General features: G+C 34.6%; 3 protein-coding genes across 4 annotated transcripts; all 3 read left to right on the forward strand.

Annotated features, from left to right (window-relative positions):
• Positions 1 to 2765: 2765 nt before the first annotated feature.
• On the forward strand, positions 2766 to 5202 carry LOC105559839 (trypsin-1-like). Its single transcript, XM_012008446.1, has 7 exons — positions 2766 to 2858; positions 3221 to 3294; positions 3770 to 3864; positions 4052 to 4193; positions 4275 to 4388; positions 4583 to 4735; positions 4915 to 5202. Exons 1-7 carry the CDS (start codon positions 2810 to 2812, stop codon positions 5056 to 5058), a joined length of 771 nt encoding a protein of 256 aa, XP_011863836.1. The 5' UTR covers positions 2766 to 2809; the 3' UTR covers positions 5059 to 5202.
• A 1094-nt stretch (positions 5203 to 6296) lies between these two features.
• On the forward strand, positions 6297 to 8519 carry LOC105559838 (trypsin-1-like). Its single transcript, XM_012008445.1, has 7 exons — positions 6297 to 6393; positions 6799 to 6872; positions 7045 to 7139; positions 7323 to 7464; positions 7564 to 7677; positions 7836 to 7988; positions 8169 to 8519. The coding sequence occupies exons 1-7, from the start codon at positions 6345 to 6347 to the stop codon at positions 8310 to 8312; spliced, it is 771 nt and encodes a 256-aa protein (XP_011863835.1). The 5' UTR covers positions 6297 to 6344; the 3' UTR covers positions 8313 to 8519.
• A 4052-nt stretch (positions 8520 to 12571) lies between these two features.
• On the forward strand, positions 12572 to 15613 carry LOC105559837 (chymotrypsin-2-like). Of its 2 annotated transcripts, XM_012008444.1 has the most exons (8): positions 12572 to 12734; positions 13494 to 13619; positions 13964 to 13989; positions 14106 to 14200; positions 14377 to 14518; positions 14614 to 14727; positions 14922 to 15068; positions 15242 to 15613. In XM_012008444.1, the coding sequence occupies exons 2-8, from the start codon at positions 13508 to 13510 to the stop codon at positions 15383 to 15385; spliced, it is 780 nt and encodes a 259-aa protein (XP_011863834.1). In that variant the 5' UTR covers positions 12572 to 12734; positions 13494 to 13507; the 3' UTR covers positions 15386 to 15613. The 2 variants fall into 2 exon arrangements, with proteins under 2 accessions (XP_011863834.1, XP_011863833.1); XM_012008443.1 differs by lacking the exon at positions 12572 to 12734 and having other exon boundaries at positions 13291 to 13619.
• The last annotated feature ends 617 nt before the right edge of the window (positions 15614 to 16230 follow it).

Here is a 16230-nt window from a genome sequence, read left to right on the forward strand (position 1 = left end):
TAAGCACGATCAAGTAAAACCGCGATGCAATCTAGACATCAAATTTTAACACCTTGCTTTTTCCAGGGTGACTCTGGTGGCCCATTGACTGTCGGTGGAATACTCGTTGGACTGGTATCCTGGGCGAGAGGTTGCGCCGACACCTCTTACCCTACCGTCTTCACACGTGTTGTCTCTTATCTGGATTGGATTAAGGCTAACGCGGTCTAAACCTACTAGCTTCCAACTATGATTCGTACTCTGTCCTTCGTATAACTTACTAAATGTCGGTCCTTACAACCGAGAGAAGGAGATATTTTTTCATGTAAAAAATGTGTGATAACGATGCGACATAGGGTTGTACATAGTAGGTGCTCTCAAATTCTGTACACATTTTCGACGAAATAAATATTACTGATTCATTAAAAAAAAACCACTGGAGTTAGACCACCCAAAAAGCCCGTGACAAAGAATTGTCGCACGACAGGTGCCGTTTATCATGTATCGTTTGTCACGTATCGAACTCAGGTGAATTTCGATATAGAACTATTGGATAGAGCTAAAAGTCGAATAGAACCCCGGCTCTGTCGCGAAAACATACTCCGTGACCGCGCGGCACTGACGTGTTGCTCTCATTTCCGGTGACACTTGGCAGAGCGAAAGCGATGGACGCACACGTTTTAGCCGTAATTGACAGTCACGATTATAACGACAATTCTCAATTCAGTAATACATTATCGTAGATAGAAGATATTTGTTAATCGTGCCAATAGTAGCTCACTCTCTAAAAGCCAATCGGTGGATTATCACTGAAAACAGTGAATAGTCACTGTTTTCAGCGATAATTCGCTGATTGACTTTTAGAGAGCACTAAGTGTATTCTTGTTACTTCCTTTATAACGCCTAGCGACGCGACGTTATACTTGTGGAAAAGAAAATAGAAAATAAGAGACGTTCTTCGGAAAATCAGGCGCATGTTTTCCTTAAGATTCACGAGTATAGAAAAGGGAATCGGAAACGAAAGAAGGACTTGCGGCAAGCTGCGACCGCCAGAAAGAGAAGAACGATATCAAGATATAGACGAACTTATTACATTTGTTTTTTCCTAGGAAGTTATTTTTATTAATAACAGACGTTAGGAACTTTTTGAACAAGAACAAGTTGAACTGCAACTGCAATGAAGCAGCTGCTAGTCGAAAGCTACAAGAAAACGAATGCGGATCGTACACTGAAAAAAATTTCTGGTTGAATATGGACGAATCAGATAATTCCTTTAGGATTTACCAGAATTCCTTTAGGATTTACCAGAATTTCTGTAGGATTACAGGAATTCTGGTAAATCCTAAAGGAATTCTGGTAAATCCTAAAGGAATTATCTGATTCGTCCATATTTAACCAGAAATTTTTTTCAGTGTACCGAATGCAGATTCATACAGAATTATATTCTGCCATTATATTTCCATTGCTAATAAAATTTTATTTTTGTTTTCGCCATTCTTCCGAGAGTCGCATGATAAGTTCCATTCACTCGCAACTTTGTTTTACGGCATAAAGAGCCTAATAGTTGCTTATTTCCAACGGAAATTATTATTAAATGTATCACTCTCTAGTGAGACTTTTATATATTATTATATTATTATATTATTATATATATATTTTTTTAAATATTCTAAAGATATTGTAAAAATCTTGCGACATTTAATTTATTTTTAATGTAAAATTTTGTTCGAATCTGGTAACAAGACTATTTTTACTGGTCAAAAATATAGAAAGATAAGAAAATAATGAGACTCTAATGGCCATCCATATAAAATTAATAGGTACACGGTTTGCAAACAAGTTAGTCAGCAATAACTCTGTTGTGTAGATCTTTTGCACAGATAAAAAGTGTTGTCTACAGTGTTATAAAAACTAACTCATTGTGTTTCATTAAATGATATGCTATTAATAGTGCACAGACGAATGATTCTCATATCGTTCAAGAATTTTTTGATAATACTTATAACGATTTAATCGCATCAAAGAGTCGTGCGAAAGATTCATCGAGCGAGATTAAGAGATACGGCAAAATCCAACCTCATATCATACATATATTAGTTTTTTTAACTTAAAATCTTAGATTAAGAATAAGAGGGATGAGACAATGACGACAGAAGTCGATAGAATACGATTAATGCCTTCTCAAAACGATAAAAAATAAAAATGTTTAATATACAAAATTTAAATTAAAACGATAAAAAATAAAAATGTTTAATATACAAAATTTAAATGTTAAGATATTAAACACATCGATTAAAATATCGACATTTAAAAATATCGATTAAAAAAGACATTTTAATAACATATTACAAATTATGTCCAATCTAAATACTAAAATTAATATTTCATCTTTGCAGAGACGCACTGTTATTTTAAAAGTATCTGAAATAAAAATTTGTGGATTGAGAAATTTTTAATTTTACAAAAAATTACAAATGCGGCATGATAAATGCATTGATAGAATTACTTAGATTATTAAATTATTAATTTTCATGTTTTAAAAATAATGTAAAATATAAATAAATACACATGATATGAACTGAATTAGTAGAACATTTTGAAAGAACAAAATTTCCGTGACACAGTGTCCTACGTTTATCATTAAATCATTTCAATTCGTATCAGTAAATCTCCGTTATCACACTTGGTAATTGAGCTATCTAATCATTTCGTGAAACAACTTGTCGATTGGACAATTTTTACAGAAGTGGGGTAACGAAATTAGAAACCGGCACATATAAATTCGTGGTGTCAACGATGTCAAATCAGTCTTTGGACAGTGAACAGGACAATGGTATTCAGAATTTTATGTCTTCTTAGCCTTCTGGCTTTCTCTTATGGTGAGTCATGATCCTCTTAGGTTAACTAATTATCACATGTTCAAACAATAGAAATTAATGTAGAATGTGCTCTTAGAAATATCTTGGGAAAAACCGCTTTATTGTGTCGTATTAGTCACTTAAACGATTTTCTTTGATGAATCAATAAATCATTAAATGATTAGAAATAATTGCAAAAGAGTTCGCATAATAATTTTCAATAAAATTTGTGCTAAAACATTGCCAATTTGCAAAAATTTCAAAGTCGCTATTAAAATACGTGAAGAACAAATATATTTATTACTCATTATAATTTAAATCTTTGTAAAAATTGGGTTTTTCCAGTTTTATATATGTGTAATAATAATGACTTATCGCTGCAGCTGGAGTTCTTCCACTCTTTGATCCTAGGATTGTAAATGGAGAAGATGCCAAACTAGGCGAGATTCCATATCAGGTACACGATATTAAAGCGAACGTCAAGGATCCAGAGATCCAGTTTCTGATCACTTTATAGTAAATTTTATTATACTGGACTTAGCATTGCAAGAATTAGCATTAAAAATTGACAATAATATTTAATTATTTTTGAAAGCATATGTGAAACATTTAAATCTTCTAATGGACAAGTCTTTATAAAAATAAATCATAAGCTCTTCCATATTTCTTGATTATTTAAAGAAATAAATCTGTTTTAGTATTTTTCCGTTCGTTTCGTACTACATATTTTCTATGATCAGGAATTGGATACCGATTTGATCAGAAACTACCTACTACCAGACACAATTTGAGTAATCAGGAATTGCTGCATTCCAATTTTTTTGTTCAAAGGCTGATTATTAATTTGATTATACACTATAAATATTTTCTGTTTTAATTAAATGTATGAACGTATGAAGTGAGTAGATATTAAAGGACTATGATTTTTACAGGTGTCTCTTCAAGAAAAATATAGCGACTTCCACTTTTGCGGCGGCTCTATCTTGAACGATAATTATGTCATCACGGCAGCTCACTGTGTTTCCAGGTATCATTATTAATATTATTATTACTTTTAATAAGACAATTTCGTATGTTCACACTAATATATTTTTCTACTATCGACTTGTCCATACATTGATATAAATATGATTTCATTAATGTATAAGAAATACGTCTCACAGTATTATATATTTGAATAAAGATTAAAGCAATTCTTATATTTCGTGTTGTAGCAAATCCGCCAGTGGAATAAAAGTTGTTGCTGCAACGATCAACCTTTCTAGTCCGAAGTCGCAGCATGAAGTCCAAAAAATCATTGTGCACAAACAATATGATGTCTCTAACTCCTGGATTAACGATATTGCATTACTGAAAGTGAGTACGGCTTAAATGTTTCTCTCGCCCGCGGAAATTAAATCAAAAATTAAAAATGTTTAAATAAAAATTATCTTTCAGGTAAAAACTCCCTTCAAAAAATCTTTCACTGTCGGACACGTCCCTCTGCCACCAAAGGGACACGTCGTTAAGGCTAACGATGTAGCTGTTGTATCGGGGTGGGGCAGCCTCTGGGTAAGCCTTACGCCATTTCAAATATCAATCAATCTGTAACTTCCATGTGGAAACGCGGGCGCGACAAATAGCAATAATTCGTATCTCATTATTATAATATCTAAATATTTCTAATATTTTGCGTAAAAGAATAGGAGATAATTAGTATTTGTCTCACTTTAGAACCAAATATAAATATTACTGCGAAATTGCAGCTAGGTGGACCAACTACCACTAAGCTACAACGAGTCAACATTGTCATAGCTGATCAACAGTACTGCAAGAATAAGTACGGGAATATGGGATACACGGTTCATCCTACGCAAGTTTGCGCACACGACCCATCAGTAGAGAAGGGTTCTTGCCATGTAAGTCTTTCCTCAACGTTTCATTGCAACTACCATTGCATTTATTCATTTATTTAATATCCACAGTAATAAGCTCGACACCGTTTAAAGACGATCAAGTATTTAAAATTGTGATGAAAGAAATGCACAGAATGTAATCTAGACAAATCAAATTTAAAACAACACCTTCCTATCCCCAGGGTGACTCTGGTGGCCCATTGACTGTTGGTGGAAAACTCGTTGGACTGGTATCCTGGGCGAGTGGTTGCGCCAGCACTACCTACCCCACTGTGTATACACGTGTTGTGTCTTATCTGGATTGGATTAAGGAAAACGCAGTTTAAACCAATCCTTCTCGGTTCTAACTAAGATCCGTTCTCTATTCATCTCTACAGAATTTTCTAATTATGTTAAATAACACAAAACGTATTTGCAATACAGAGAAAGTAATAAAACTATTTAGTGCTCATACTGATGTTCGAAAGAAACACCCGAACGCTTTAAGTCCAAACCTGCGATCCCCGCGCCCTGAGCGTGCCCTGTCTCAATTTTTTTATTGCCATTTCAAACAAAATATCAGCTCGTAAAATTAAGAAAGGAATATGTTTTTTATGTAAATATATTCCTTAATGTAGACCTTAAATATAATTACAATGAAATATAAGTTTGTGCGTAACAGGTGTTCTAAAATTCTATACACTTTTGCAACGAAATAATTATTACTGATTCACTCAAAGAAAACTACTGATAAATTTACCCTCCCCAAACGTCGCCAGTATTCATCACGAATCGAATCCAGAGGATTTTGAGCTATTGGATCATTTTCTTAACAACAATTGAACCGTATCCAAAGACCAGTGAGAAATGATTCGTCGATCGATGTCGAAACGATATCGAATCAATATTGACACCGTTAAAGTGACGTCGAATCGACATTATTTCGACATCGATCGATGAATCATTTCTCACTGGGGAATCATACGAAAACTTCATCGAGCGAGACTGTGAGATACGGGAAAATCCAAGCTTACGTTACTCATCAGAAGTTCAACAGGAGTCGACAGAACGATTATTGTTTTCGAAAAATAATAAGAAAATTATCGTTAAAAGTATTTCTTAAAATAACACTATTACAACACATTATGTTCATTCCAAATATACGATAATTTATATTTAATATTGACATATACGTTATCAAAAATTTCTCAATTGAAACTTTGCGAACTAACAAATTTTTAAACTTATAAAAAGTTTGATAGGATGGACGAATAAATAAAACTAGTTACATTATTACTTTTAATATTTCAAAAAAAAATACAATATGAAATCAACAAATATATATGAAACCGTAATAAACTGAATTAAGATAACGATTTGAAAGAATAAAATTCCCACGACACAGAGAGTATCGCGTGCTTATCAAGACAATGAGATATTTTAATCCGTATCAGTACAATCTCTCCGATATTAACTTTTGTAATAAACTTATCTAATCTATATTTCTTTAATAAAACTTGTCGATTATTAGATAAATTGCACGGAAGCGGGGTGAGGAAATTGAAAACAGGTACATATAAATTACCCGTGTCACGATTTCAAATCAGGCTTCGATCAGTCAAGTCACCTGAAAATGTCACTGAGATTTTTGTGTCTCCTCAGCTTGCTGGCTTTCTCCTATGGTGAGTCATGATTCTATCAGGTTGATGGATAACCGCTCGTTTAAATAATACAAATTAATGTAGAACCCTTAAAGACCCTTGGGAAAATTTATTTCGAGTGAAATTAAAGTTTCTGAAAGTAATCTTTCAAATCTAAGAGGCTTCTTAAAGAAATTAAAAGTTTACTTTTACGAAAATAATTGCACTACTGTTCATAATAATTTAAAACTTGTGCTGAAAGATTGTCAATTCGCAAAGATTCAAAAATTTGCTATTAAAATACACATAAAGGACAAACTTTCTTATTATTATAAGTTATAGTAAAAGTATTATTCTTATCTTATTACTATAATGTAGATCTTTGTGAAGATTGCGTCTTTTCACCTACACTAGATATATTATAACAGTAATGACTTATTGCTGCAGCTGGAGTCCTTCCACTCTTTGATCCTAGGATCGTCAACGGAGAGGATGCCAAACTAGGCGAGATTCCATATCAGGTACGCGAGAACAAAATATATATTCACTATAAAAGTAGACGGTATATATACATATATGTAAACTAGTGCCTATAATGCTCATATACAAATAATTTCCATTTTAATTAAACGTATACATGAAAAAATTACACGAGTAAATGAGCAGATAATAGAGGGCTGATAATTTTTACAGATATCTCTTCAAACAAGAAGTGAGAGCTTCCACTTCTGTGGCGGCAGCATCTTGAACAATAACTATGTTATCACAGCAGCTCACTGCGTCGAAGGGTATTTATTACTATTATTACTTTTAATAAAATAATTTCATCTTTGTCGTACTAATATATCATTCGGCTATAATTATTTCCGCACGTTCGTCTAAATATCATTTTACTGATGCAACAAGTGTAACATGCACACTGTTTTATATGTAATATTAAGATTAAAATTGGTTTATTGATCATTTCGTAGCGAACCTGCGGGTAGACTAAAAGTTGTTGCTGGGACGATCAAGTTAAGTGATCCGAAATCAGAGCATGAAGTCACGAAAATCATTGTACACAAAGACTACAACGCGAGAAATTCCTGGATTAACGATATTGCTTTAGTAAAGGTGAATATGGTTTAAATTAGTTTTTGCTTTTCGAGGAGATTACGACCTCTCCATTTTTCTAAATAAAAAATTATAAATTTCAAGTAAAATGTCTCTCAGGTGAAAACTCCCTTCAAAGTATCTTCCACCATCGGACATGTCCCTCTGCCACCAAAGGGACACGTCGTTAAACCCAACGATATAGCTGTTGTGTCAGGATGGGGCGATCTCTGGGTATGTCTTTCGCCGTTTCAAATATCATTCAGTGTGTATGCGATAAATAGCGGTCCTTCATATATATTTAAATATTTATGACATCTCTAGTACAAAATAAATGAGAGATAACTAGTGTCACTCTGAGACTAATTACAAATATTGTTACGAAATTGCAGTCAGGTGGACCATCCACTGACAAGCTACAACGAGTCAACGTTCTCATCGCTGATCAAGAGTACTGCAAGTATATGTACAACACTACGGGATCTAACATTTATCCTACGCACGTTTGCGCGTACGACCCATCAGTAGAGAAAGGTTCTTGTCAGGTAAGTTGTTTTCGAAGATTTCAACTACTATTGCACCTGTCCGTGTATTTCATATCTTTCTAGTAATGAACTCGATACCGCGATCTCTTAAGTTCGATCAAATATTTAAAGCCGTAGTGAAGAAAAGGCACAAAAGATAAACGACACATCAAAGTTGAAACGGCACCTTGCTTTTTTCAGGGTGACTCTGGGGGTCCATTGACTGTTGGTGGAAAACTCGTTGGACTGGTATCCTGGGCGAGAGGTTGCGCCAGCACCTCTTACCCTACCGTCTTCACACGTGTTGTCTCTTATCTGGACTGGATTAAAGCTAACGCGGTCTAAACCAATCACGCTTTCAACTATGATTCATACTCTGTCCTTCGTATAATTTTCTATATGTCAAATTTAAAAGTGGTAGAAAAAGATATATTTCTTTATGTAAAACATGTATGATAACGATGTGACGTAGGGACTGTACATAATATAGGTATCCTCCAAATTCTGTACATATATTCGAAGAAATAAATATTAGTGATTCATTCGAAGAAAGCCACTGATGAATTTATCTCCACCGAGAAGATCGCGATGAGAAATTGTCATGCCACTAGTGTCGTCCACAACTCATCACGAATCAAATCCAGGAGATTTTGAGTTATTGGATAGTAGAGATGCGCACGAGATGAGAAAAGTCTCGTTCTCATCTCGATCTCGTCTCGAAATCGAGATTACTTGTAACATTCGAGATCGATATCGAGCTTAGTTAATCTAATCGGTCGGTTAACTTTCAGGGTGCCAACAGCCGAACACAAAACTGATACCAAGAAATTGGGTTAATAAAGAAGTTTTATGTTGGCACCCTGAAAGTTAACCGACCGATTAGATTAACTCGCGTTGGTGAAACCGGGCCATAGACATTTATAGACGGAGCATTAGCTACAACTCTGGACAAGAGGGGTTCTGATATTCGGGGCGCGGGAGGCACTCATCTGACATCGACTCTTTCCGGTGAGATTCGGTAATATTCGGTTCATATTTCCAATACATGTGCACACCTATATACGGCGCGTTGCTTGTGTGCGAGCGTGCGCGTGCCCCACTCCAAGTTGGAGGGGATGATCCATTCGGCCACGCGCGCGCGCACGCTCGCACACAAGCAACGCGCCGTATACATATATGTGTGCACACGTATTGGAAATATGAACCGAGTATTACCGAATTTCACCGGAGAGAGTCGATGTCAGATGAGTGATCCCCTTGCCGCGATTATCAGTTACCCCTCATACAAAGGCTCCGTCTATAGATGTCTATGTTCATTATGATATACTATAGCGGAAAAGTAGGACTTAGGGCGCTCATGGTGGCCGAAGTTTGCATTATTTGCTGGAGTGACAATTATCGAAAAATGGAAAAATTGCGAAAGGGAAATTTAAATTGTTGCGTGTATTCATGTAAAAATGTATTTCACATATTTAAGAGGTCTTTAAGACGACATAACGTTGTCTGGGATTTTACTTAAATTTCATTTAATACTTACATGCAATTGTACCTTGTACGGAGTAGCATTGACAGACGTTTGCGGTATCACACTGCATCTTATTAAATGACTTATATTTTTACTGCGCAATTCTTCAACGCGAACTACATGCGATATTGCTAAGGCTTTTCCTTTCGGTATTGCACTCGGATTAAATTTAATGTCATGAGTAATGGATCCAAATCCCGTTCGTATGATAAGGCTCATTGCAAAAGTTAGAGAAGTTAACCCAGACAGCACACATGTCTAAAAGGCGCCATAAAGATATCTTTAAGACATACATGTCTAAAAGATAACTTAATGACGTCTTATGGCCGATTTTTTCACTTCCCGATAAAATTATCCGGAGGTTAATCTCAAGTTTTGGCCAATCACGTGCATGGATCTGGTAGTTATCTCCCGTTTAACTTTAACCGTAACATAACTGGATGTGAAGAAATCGGGCATTAAAGATATCTTTTAGACATGTGTGCTGTCTGGGAACCTACACGTATAATGAAAAATCTATAGCAAATGTTTTGTAATATAACGAAAATTTTTTCATCGAAATTATAAAGAGACCTAAAAATATCAAGATACCTCACGACAGTTTACGTAACTTGAATATTAGCAATCATTGACAGCTATTCCAGCAAAATATGCGACATTTCACCAACCACGGCAGCACTAGTCTCTACGCACACAGCGAATACCAAAATCTTGACGAAATCAAGATTATTTAAAATTCTCGACGAGATTTGGACAATATATTTTATTATTTTTTCGGTGGACGACACGTATGTCGAATCGATATCGATACCGTCAAATTGACGTCGATTCGACCATGATGTAAAAAGAAAGGTGTATCATTGCGCATAGCGGCGGCGGCACGATGAGCGAGCCAATGAAATTTGGGTCCAAATGCACATAGCTACTGCAAGAAAGGTGTATCATTGCGCATAGCGGCGGCGCACGATGAGCGAGCCAATGAAATTTGGGTCCAAATGCACATGACTACTGCGCATACACGATGTTGTTACACCTTTCTTTTTACATCATGGATTCGACATCGTTTCGACATCGATAGACGAATTATTTCTCACTGGGTAGTTTCCCTAGTGGAAAACACTAGTAGTTCAGGGTCCAGACATCATAGAAAAAGTATCTCCCTTCCACTAATAGCTGTGTCCCCTGGTAGGAGACCCCCAGCGAGGACGGTTTCTGGTATTTTTCTGGATACGTAGGAGCGAAAGCATCATACATAATTTGAAAAACTCATAGTTACTTTTACGTGTTAATTCCACACTCAATTACGTACTACACACTGATTCTCTTACGCATATCCAGAACACGGAGTTTTAGTTTCGATAGTCAAGTAACAATATTTTTGGGTCAAGCACTTAGGATTTCAAGACTATCTTCTAACCTTAAAAAACGCGACTAAAAAGGTAAACATTTTACCTAATCACGGATTGAGTCCCAGGTTCGAAACCTGGGTGAGGTAATATTTTTCGCAATAAGAATTTTAATTTTTAATATGGGGAGGGGGTTCATCGTAATAAATGCTATGTATAGCATTTATAAAGATAATTTAGAAAAATCGCAGTGCGTAACCAGAGCTCAGTAAAGGAAAGCCTCTTCTCATGGATGGTGTTCCGCGGTCGGGAAGATTTCTCTTCCAATTTTTGGACTTTAACTAAAAACCAAGAATTTTTGTGTTTTATATAAGATTAGCTCGAGAAGTACGTACGGAAATTAAAAATTGTTTATAACAAAAAGTTTACAACAAAACGTAAAATCCGTACATACTTCTCTAGATAACATATTTTTGAAGCTACAGTTAAAATTTTAAATAAATTGATGAAAATCTGTTGTAGTTGTTTCTGGCCAGTTTGAAGAAAAACGCGTTTAAAGTTTTAAGTCACATTTATCTGGGTCTACGATGCCTGACTATACAATTGATCTTCTAAAAATGGATATTCTTCTCCTCTTCTTCCTTTCTTAGACAGCCCGGCCTCTATTGAAAGGGCTCGGAGCGCGCTGCAGGAGTCAGCCGCAGGTCAAGAAATAAGACTTAAAACCTTTTCCCCTCTATAAAAACTATTGTAAGATATATAGGATTTTAATAAACAAAAAGGGCGTAAAATAAACAATTTAATAATTTAATGAACAAATGGCCCCAAGCACACAAAACTTAAGAATTCAATATATTACACAGGCAGTCACTTGCCTTTTCTCTCTTGAAACACTCGATTTCTCTACCGTTCTCTATAACGGCTCGCAACGAACTCCTCGTCCTCTCCGGCTTTTAGCCCGTCATTGTCTCACATTTCTTATTATTTCTATTTTTTGCATGTCCCCTTGCTAATGTCACCTGTTCAAAATACGCTTGTTGGCCCATGTCGCTATAATCTAGTCTACCTAACAGTTTTCGTCATCAAAATTTATCCCTTGCCTCTTACACTATTGTACCTCATTTCTAAGACTTTGCGGCATCATTTAAGCAAAAAAAATTGCATTTTTTACAATTCTAGAGTGGCATTGTCCCTTTAATGTACTGACCGAAAACGGACATGGCAATTATTTTTATTAAGTTGTGACAATATAATATAACATATTGTACGAATCTGCCAAGAAAAGATTATTTTTTTGCCAAAAATAGAAACAGTCAAAAAAGGGATAAGACTAAACATATAATTTCGTATCTTATTGTAAGCTAACAAATAAGTTATTTGCAGACAAGTTACTGAACAATAACTCTAATGAGTGGATTACTTCCGCAAGGATAAAAATTAAATAATGTTGTCTACCGAGTTAGAAAATATCATTTATCATGTTTCATTATTAAATATAAAATTATTAAATATATGAAATTATACAATTTCAAAATGTCAATTGACCTCTGCTGGCCACATTTATTAAATTCGTTTTCACAACGTATCGCGGAAATGTTTTTCATCAAGAAAACTAAGAATACTATCAATTTAAAAAATAACACAGATAATGTCAATCCGATATATCACAAAATTATTAACTTGGTTTTGTTTATATTTCAAAATCATCTCTGACTGTCTTGGTTTGTTTGTCCTATATGTTTATCGCGGTTGCCCGATCTTCGAATACTAAAATGACTACTGAGTCGCGGTCGTAGATCCCTCAGCTCCGGACGTTAGTGAAATTTTGAACTTAACACAGAACTCTATCCCGCTAAGATGCGGTTTTACTTGTACTTGACATCACTCCGTAACAAGGTATGCCTATAATTATTCGGCGATACTGTGCAATGCCTGTATACCTCTCACGTAATTTTATATGTAAAACACTTAGGCCGGTATTCATAGTCGGATCTTCTATTCAAGACCGTCTTGAATTTATCTAAAGATGCTGTATGGAACATTTCATTGGCTACGGAGTATCTAAAGATGACCTTAAGATGGTCTTGAATACAAGATCTGACTATGAATACCGGCCTTACTCTTTGTGTGACCAGCTGAGGTCGATTGACATTTTGAAATTTAATTATTAATACTGGCAATCTGAAGAACTTACGTACTTGGTGAAATTATAAAATTATTAAATATACAAAATCGCAATGAATTACGAAAATGCAATAAAATTGGGAGGATAAATTTCTAATGGCGCAGTATCGCGTATACCTATGAAGACAATGGATCATTTCAATCTGTCTCAGTTCGACATTTCCGATATCATACTTCTTGCAATTAATCTGTCTAATCTATTTTCTAGCCTGTTTTCTACAAAAAATTTCTTTATCGGAAACATTGTACGAAAGTGGAGCAAAACGATTAGAAACAAGTACATATAAATTTGCAGTATCGACAATTTCAATTCAGGCTTCGGTCAGTGATCAGACAATGGCGTTGAGAATTCTGTATCTTCTTGGTCTTCTCCCAGTTTAAGCCAGCCGTGTGACTCTCATGCGTATCGCTATTTCGATACAGCTGTTTCTTTCATTTAGTAAATGCAAAATTATTTAAATTTTATTATAGAATTATCTGGAACAATGAAGAAGAGACTTCTAATAAAAGAGAAATGGGAAAGAATTAATTTGAGACTAGACGAATTAGACAGATGTGTGGCGAGAGTCACTGAAAAATATCTGAAAGATGACCATGGTGAGTAATAACCCTTCTGGGTTTATCAATAAATCTTTCGTTCCAGTGAATACAAATTAATAGTAGATCCCTGGTACTTTAGGGATAAAATCGCTTTGCTGTACCATATTATTCATATAAATGATGTTCTTTGATCTATCTGTCAACCAGTACATACTTTATTACAAATAATCGCAAAACTGTTCATATTAATAACCCTTTGCTGAAAATTGTCAATTCGCCAAAATAAAAAAACTTCGCAATTTGAGAGAGAAAGACAGAAACACTAACATTTGTATTTCTTATTATAATTTAAACCTTTGAAAAATTAGGCTTCGTATAATAATATAGACTTATTGTTGCAGCTGAGGTTCCCTCACTCATATCTCAGGTATATATGTTTCCAAAAGATATCTTCGTTAGAAAAATTAAAAATATAGATATTAACTAGTATGACAATATTACACGAAGAAATGAACAGATATTAGAAAGTTATGATTTTTATAGGTGTCTCTTCAACGAAAAGATAATCGCCACCATTTCTGTGGCGGCTCGATCCTGAACGATAACTATGTCATCACGGCAGCTCACTGTGTTTCCAGGTGTGATTTTATTATTATTATTACTTTTAACATAATAATTTTGTGTGTATAACTAATGTCATTCTACTATAAACTTTCCACCTTACATTCGTGTAGATATTATTCTACGAATGTAAGAAATGCATCTCACTACATTATATATTTAGATTTAAACAGTTATACATTTCGTATTGCAGTAAAACTGCCGATGAAATAAAAGTTATTGCTGGAACGAACGACCTAACTGATCCGAAGTCGGAGCACGATGTCGCAGAAATCATTATACACAAAGACTATAATCCCGGTAATTCCTGGGTTAATGATATTGCATTACTAAAGGTGTGTACGGTTTAAAATTTCTTTTCACACGAGGGAATTAAGATCTTCCCGATTCCTTTCTAATAAACAATTATAAATTTAAAATAATCTTTCAGGCAAAAACTCCCTTAAAAAAATCTTCCACCATCGGACACGTCCCTTTGCCACCAAAGGACTTCGTTGTTAATGTCGACGATGTGGCTGTTGTGTCGGGATGGGGCAGCTTCTTGGTAAGCCTTACGCCATTTCAAATATCGATCAATCTGTAACTTCCATGTGGAAACGCGGGCGCGACAAATAGCAATAATTCGTATCTCATTATTATAATATCTAAATATTTCTAATATTTTGCGTAAAAGAATAAAAGATAATTAGTATTTGTCTCACTTTAGAACCAAATATAAATATTACTGCGAAATTGCAGCTAGGTGGACCATCCACTCCTCAACTACAACGAGACAACTTTCTCATAGCTGATCAAGAGCACTGCAAGAATAAGTACAAGCATATGGGATACACGGTACATCCCACGCATATTTGTAGCCCACCAGTAGAGAATGGTCATTACCATGTAAGTGTTTCTCAACATTTCAACTACCATTGCATTTGTTCATTTATTTAATATCTACAGTAATAAGTTCTAAACCGCTTAAGGACCAACAAATATTTAAAATAGTGGTGAAACAAATGCACAGAATGTTATCTAGACAAATGAAATTTAAAATGACACCTTTCTATCTCTAGGGTGACTCTGGTGGCCCATTGATTGTTGATGGGAAACTCGTTGGACTAGTATCCTGGGCGTATCATTGCGACGACACTACCTTACCCGTTGTGTATACACGTGTCGTATCTTACCTGGATTGGATTAAGGCAAACGCAGTTTAACACAATCTTACTCGGTTCTAACTAGGATCCATTCTCTGTTCTTCATTGTTATTATTATTATACATAATTTTCTAAATATTAGCTCGTAAAATTGAGAAAGAAATATGTTTTTATGTATTGTAATTATATTCCTTAATGTAGTCCTTAAATATAATTGCAATGAAATATAAGTTTGTGCGTAACAGGTGCTCTAAAATTCTATACACTTTTGTTACGAAATAAATATTATTGATTCACGCAAAGAAAACTACTGATAAACATACCCTCCCCAATTGTTGCCCGTATTCATCACGAATCGAATCCAGAGGACTTCGAGCTGTTGGATCATTTTCTTAACAATAATTTACCCATATCGAAGAATCATGCAAAAAATTCATCTAGCGAGATTACGAGAGACGGGAAAATCCAAGATTACGTTATACATGAAAAGTTCAACAGAAGTCGACAGAACGATTGTTTTCGAAAAATGATAAGAAAAATATCGTTGAAAGTATTTATTAAAATAACATTATTATAATACGTATATTATGTTTATTCCAAATATACGAAAATTTATATTTAATTTTGACATATACATTATCAAAAATACCTCAAATGAAAATTCGTGAACAAAGAAATTTTTTAATTTATACAAAGTTCGACATGATGGATGAATAAATAAAAATAGTTACATTATTACTTTTAATATTTCCACAAAGAATACAATATGGAATCAACAAATATATATGAAACCGTAATAAAATGAATTAAGATAGCGTTTTGAAAGAAGAAAATTTCCATGACACAGAAAGTGTCACGTGCTGATCAAGACAATGAGATATTTTAGTCCGTATCAGTACAATCTC

This window comes from Vollenhovia emeryi, unplaced genomic scaffold (genome assembly GCF_000949405.1).
Source record: "Vollenhovia emeryi isolate VEMERY1.0 unplaced genomic scaffold, V.emery_V1.0 DF939251.1, whole genome shotgun sequence".
NCBI classification, from domain to species: Eukaryota; Metazoa; Arthropoda; class Insecta; order Hymenoptera; family Formicidae; genus Vollenhovia; species Vollenhovia emeryi.

What these genes read in the sequence shown, in the direction of transcription:
- LOC105559839 (XM_012008446.1), top strand. Translation starts at nt 2,810, where the DNA reads ATGGTATTCAGAATTTTATGTCTTCTTAGCCTTCTGGCTTTCTCTTAT. An exon ending in CCTTCTGGCTTTCTCTTATG is followed by an intron (nt 2,859 to 3,220) that starts GTGAGTCATGAT and finishes TTATCGCTGCAG; the next exon opens with CTGGAGTTCTTCCACTCTTT. An exon ending in CGGGGTGGGGCAGCCTCTGG is followed by an intron (nt 4,389 to 4,582) that starts GTAAGCCTTACG and finishes GCGAAATTGCAG; the next exon opens with CTAGGTGGACCAACTACCAC.
- LOC105559838 (XM_012008445.1), top strand. Translation starts at nt 6,345, where the DNA reads ATGTCACTGAGATTTTTGTGTCTCCTCAGCTTGCTGGCTTTCTCCTAT. An exon ending in TAGGCGAGATTCCATATCAG is followed by an intron (nt 6,873 to 7,044) that starts GTACGCGAGAAC and finishes TAATTTTTACAG; the next exon opens with ATATCTCTTCAAACAAGAAG. An exon ending in TAGAGAAAGGTTCTTGTCAG is followed by an intron (nt 7,989 to 8,168) that starts GTAAGTTGTTTT and finishes TGCTTTTTTCAG; the next exon opens with GGTGACTCTGGGGGTCCATT.
- LOC105559837 (XM_012008443.1), top strand. Translation starts at nt 13,466, where the DNA reads ATGCAAAATTATTTAAATTTTATTATAGAATTATCTGGAACAATGAAG. An exon ending in ATATCTGAAAGATGACCATG is followed by an intron (nt 13,620 to 13,963) that starts GTGAGTAATAAC and finishes TTATTGTTGCAG; the next exon opens with CTGAGGTTCCCTCACTCATA. An exon ending in ATGATATTGCATTACTAAAG is followed by an intron (nt 14,519 to 14,613) that starts GTGTGTACGGTT and finishes ATAATCTTTCAG; the next exon opens with GCAAAAACTCCCTTAAAAAA.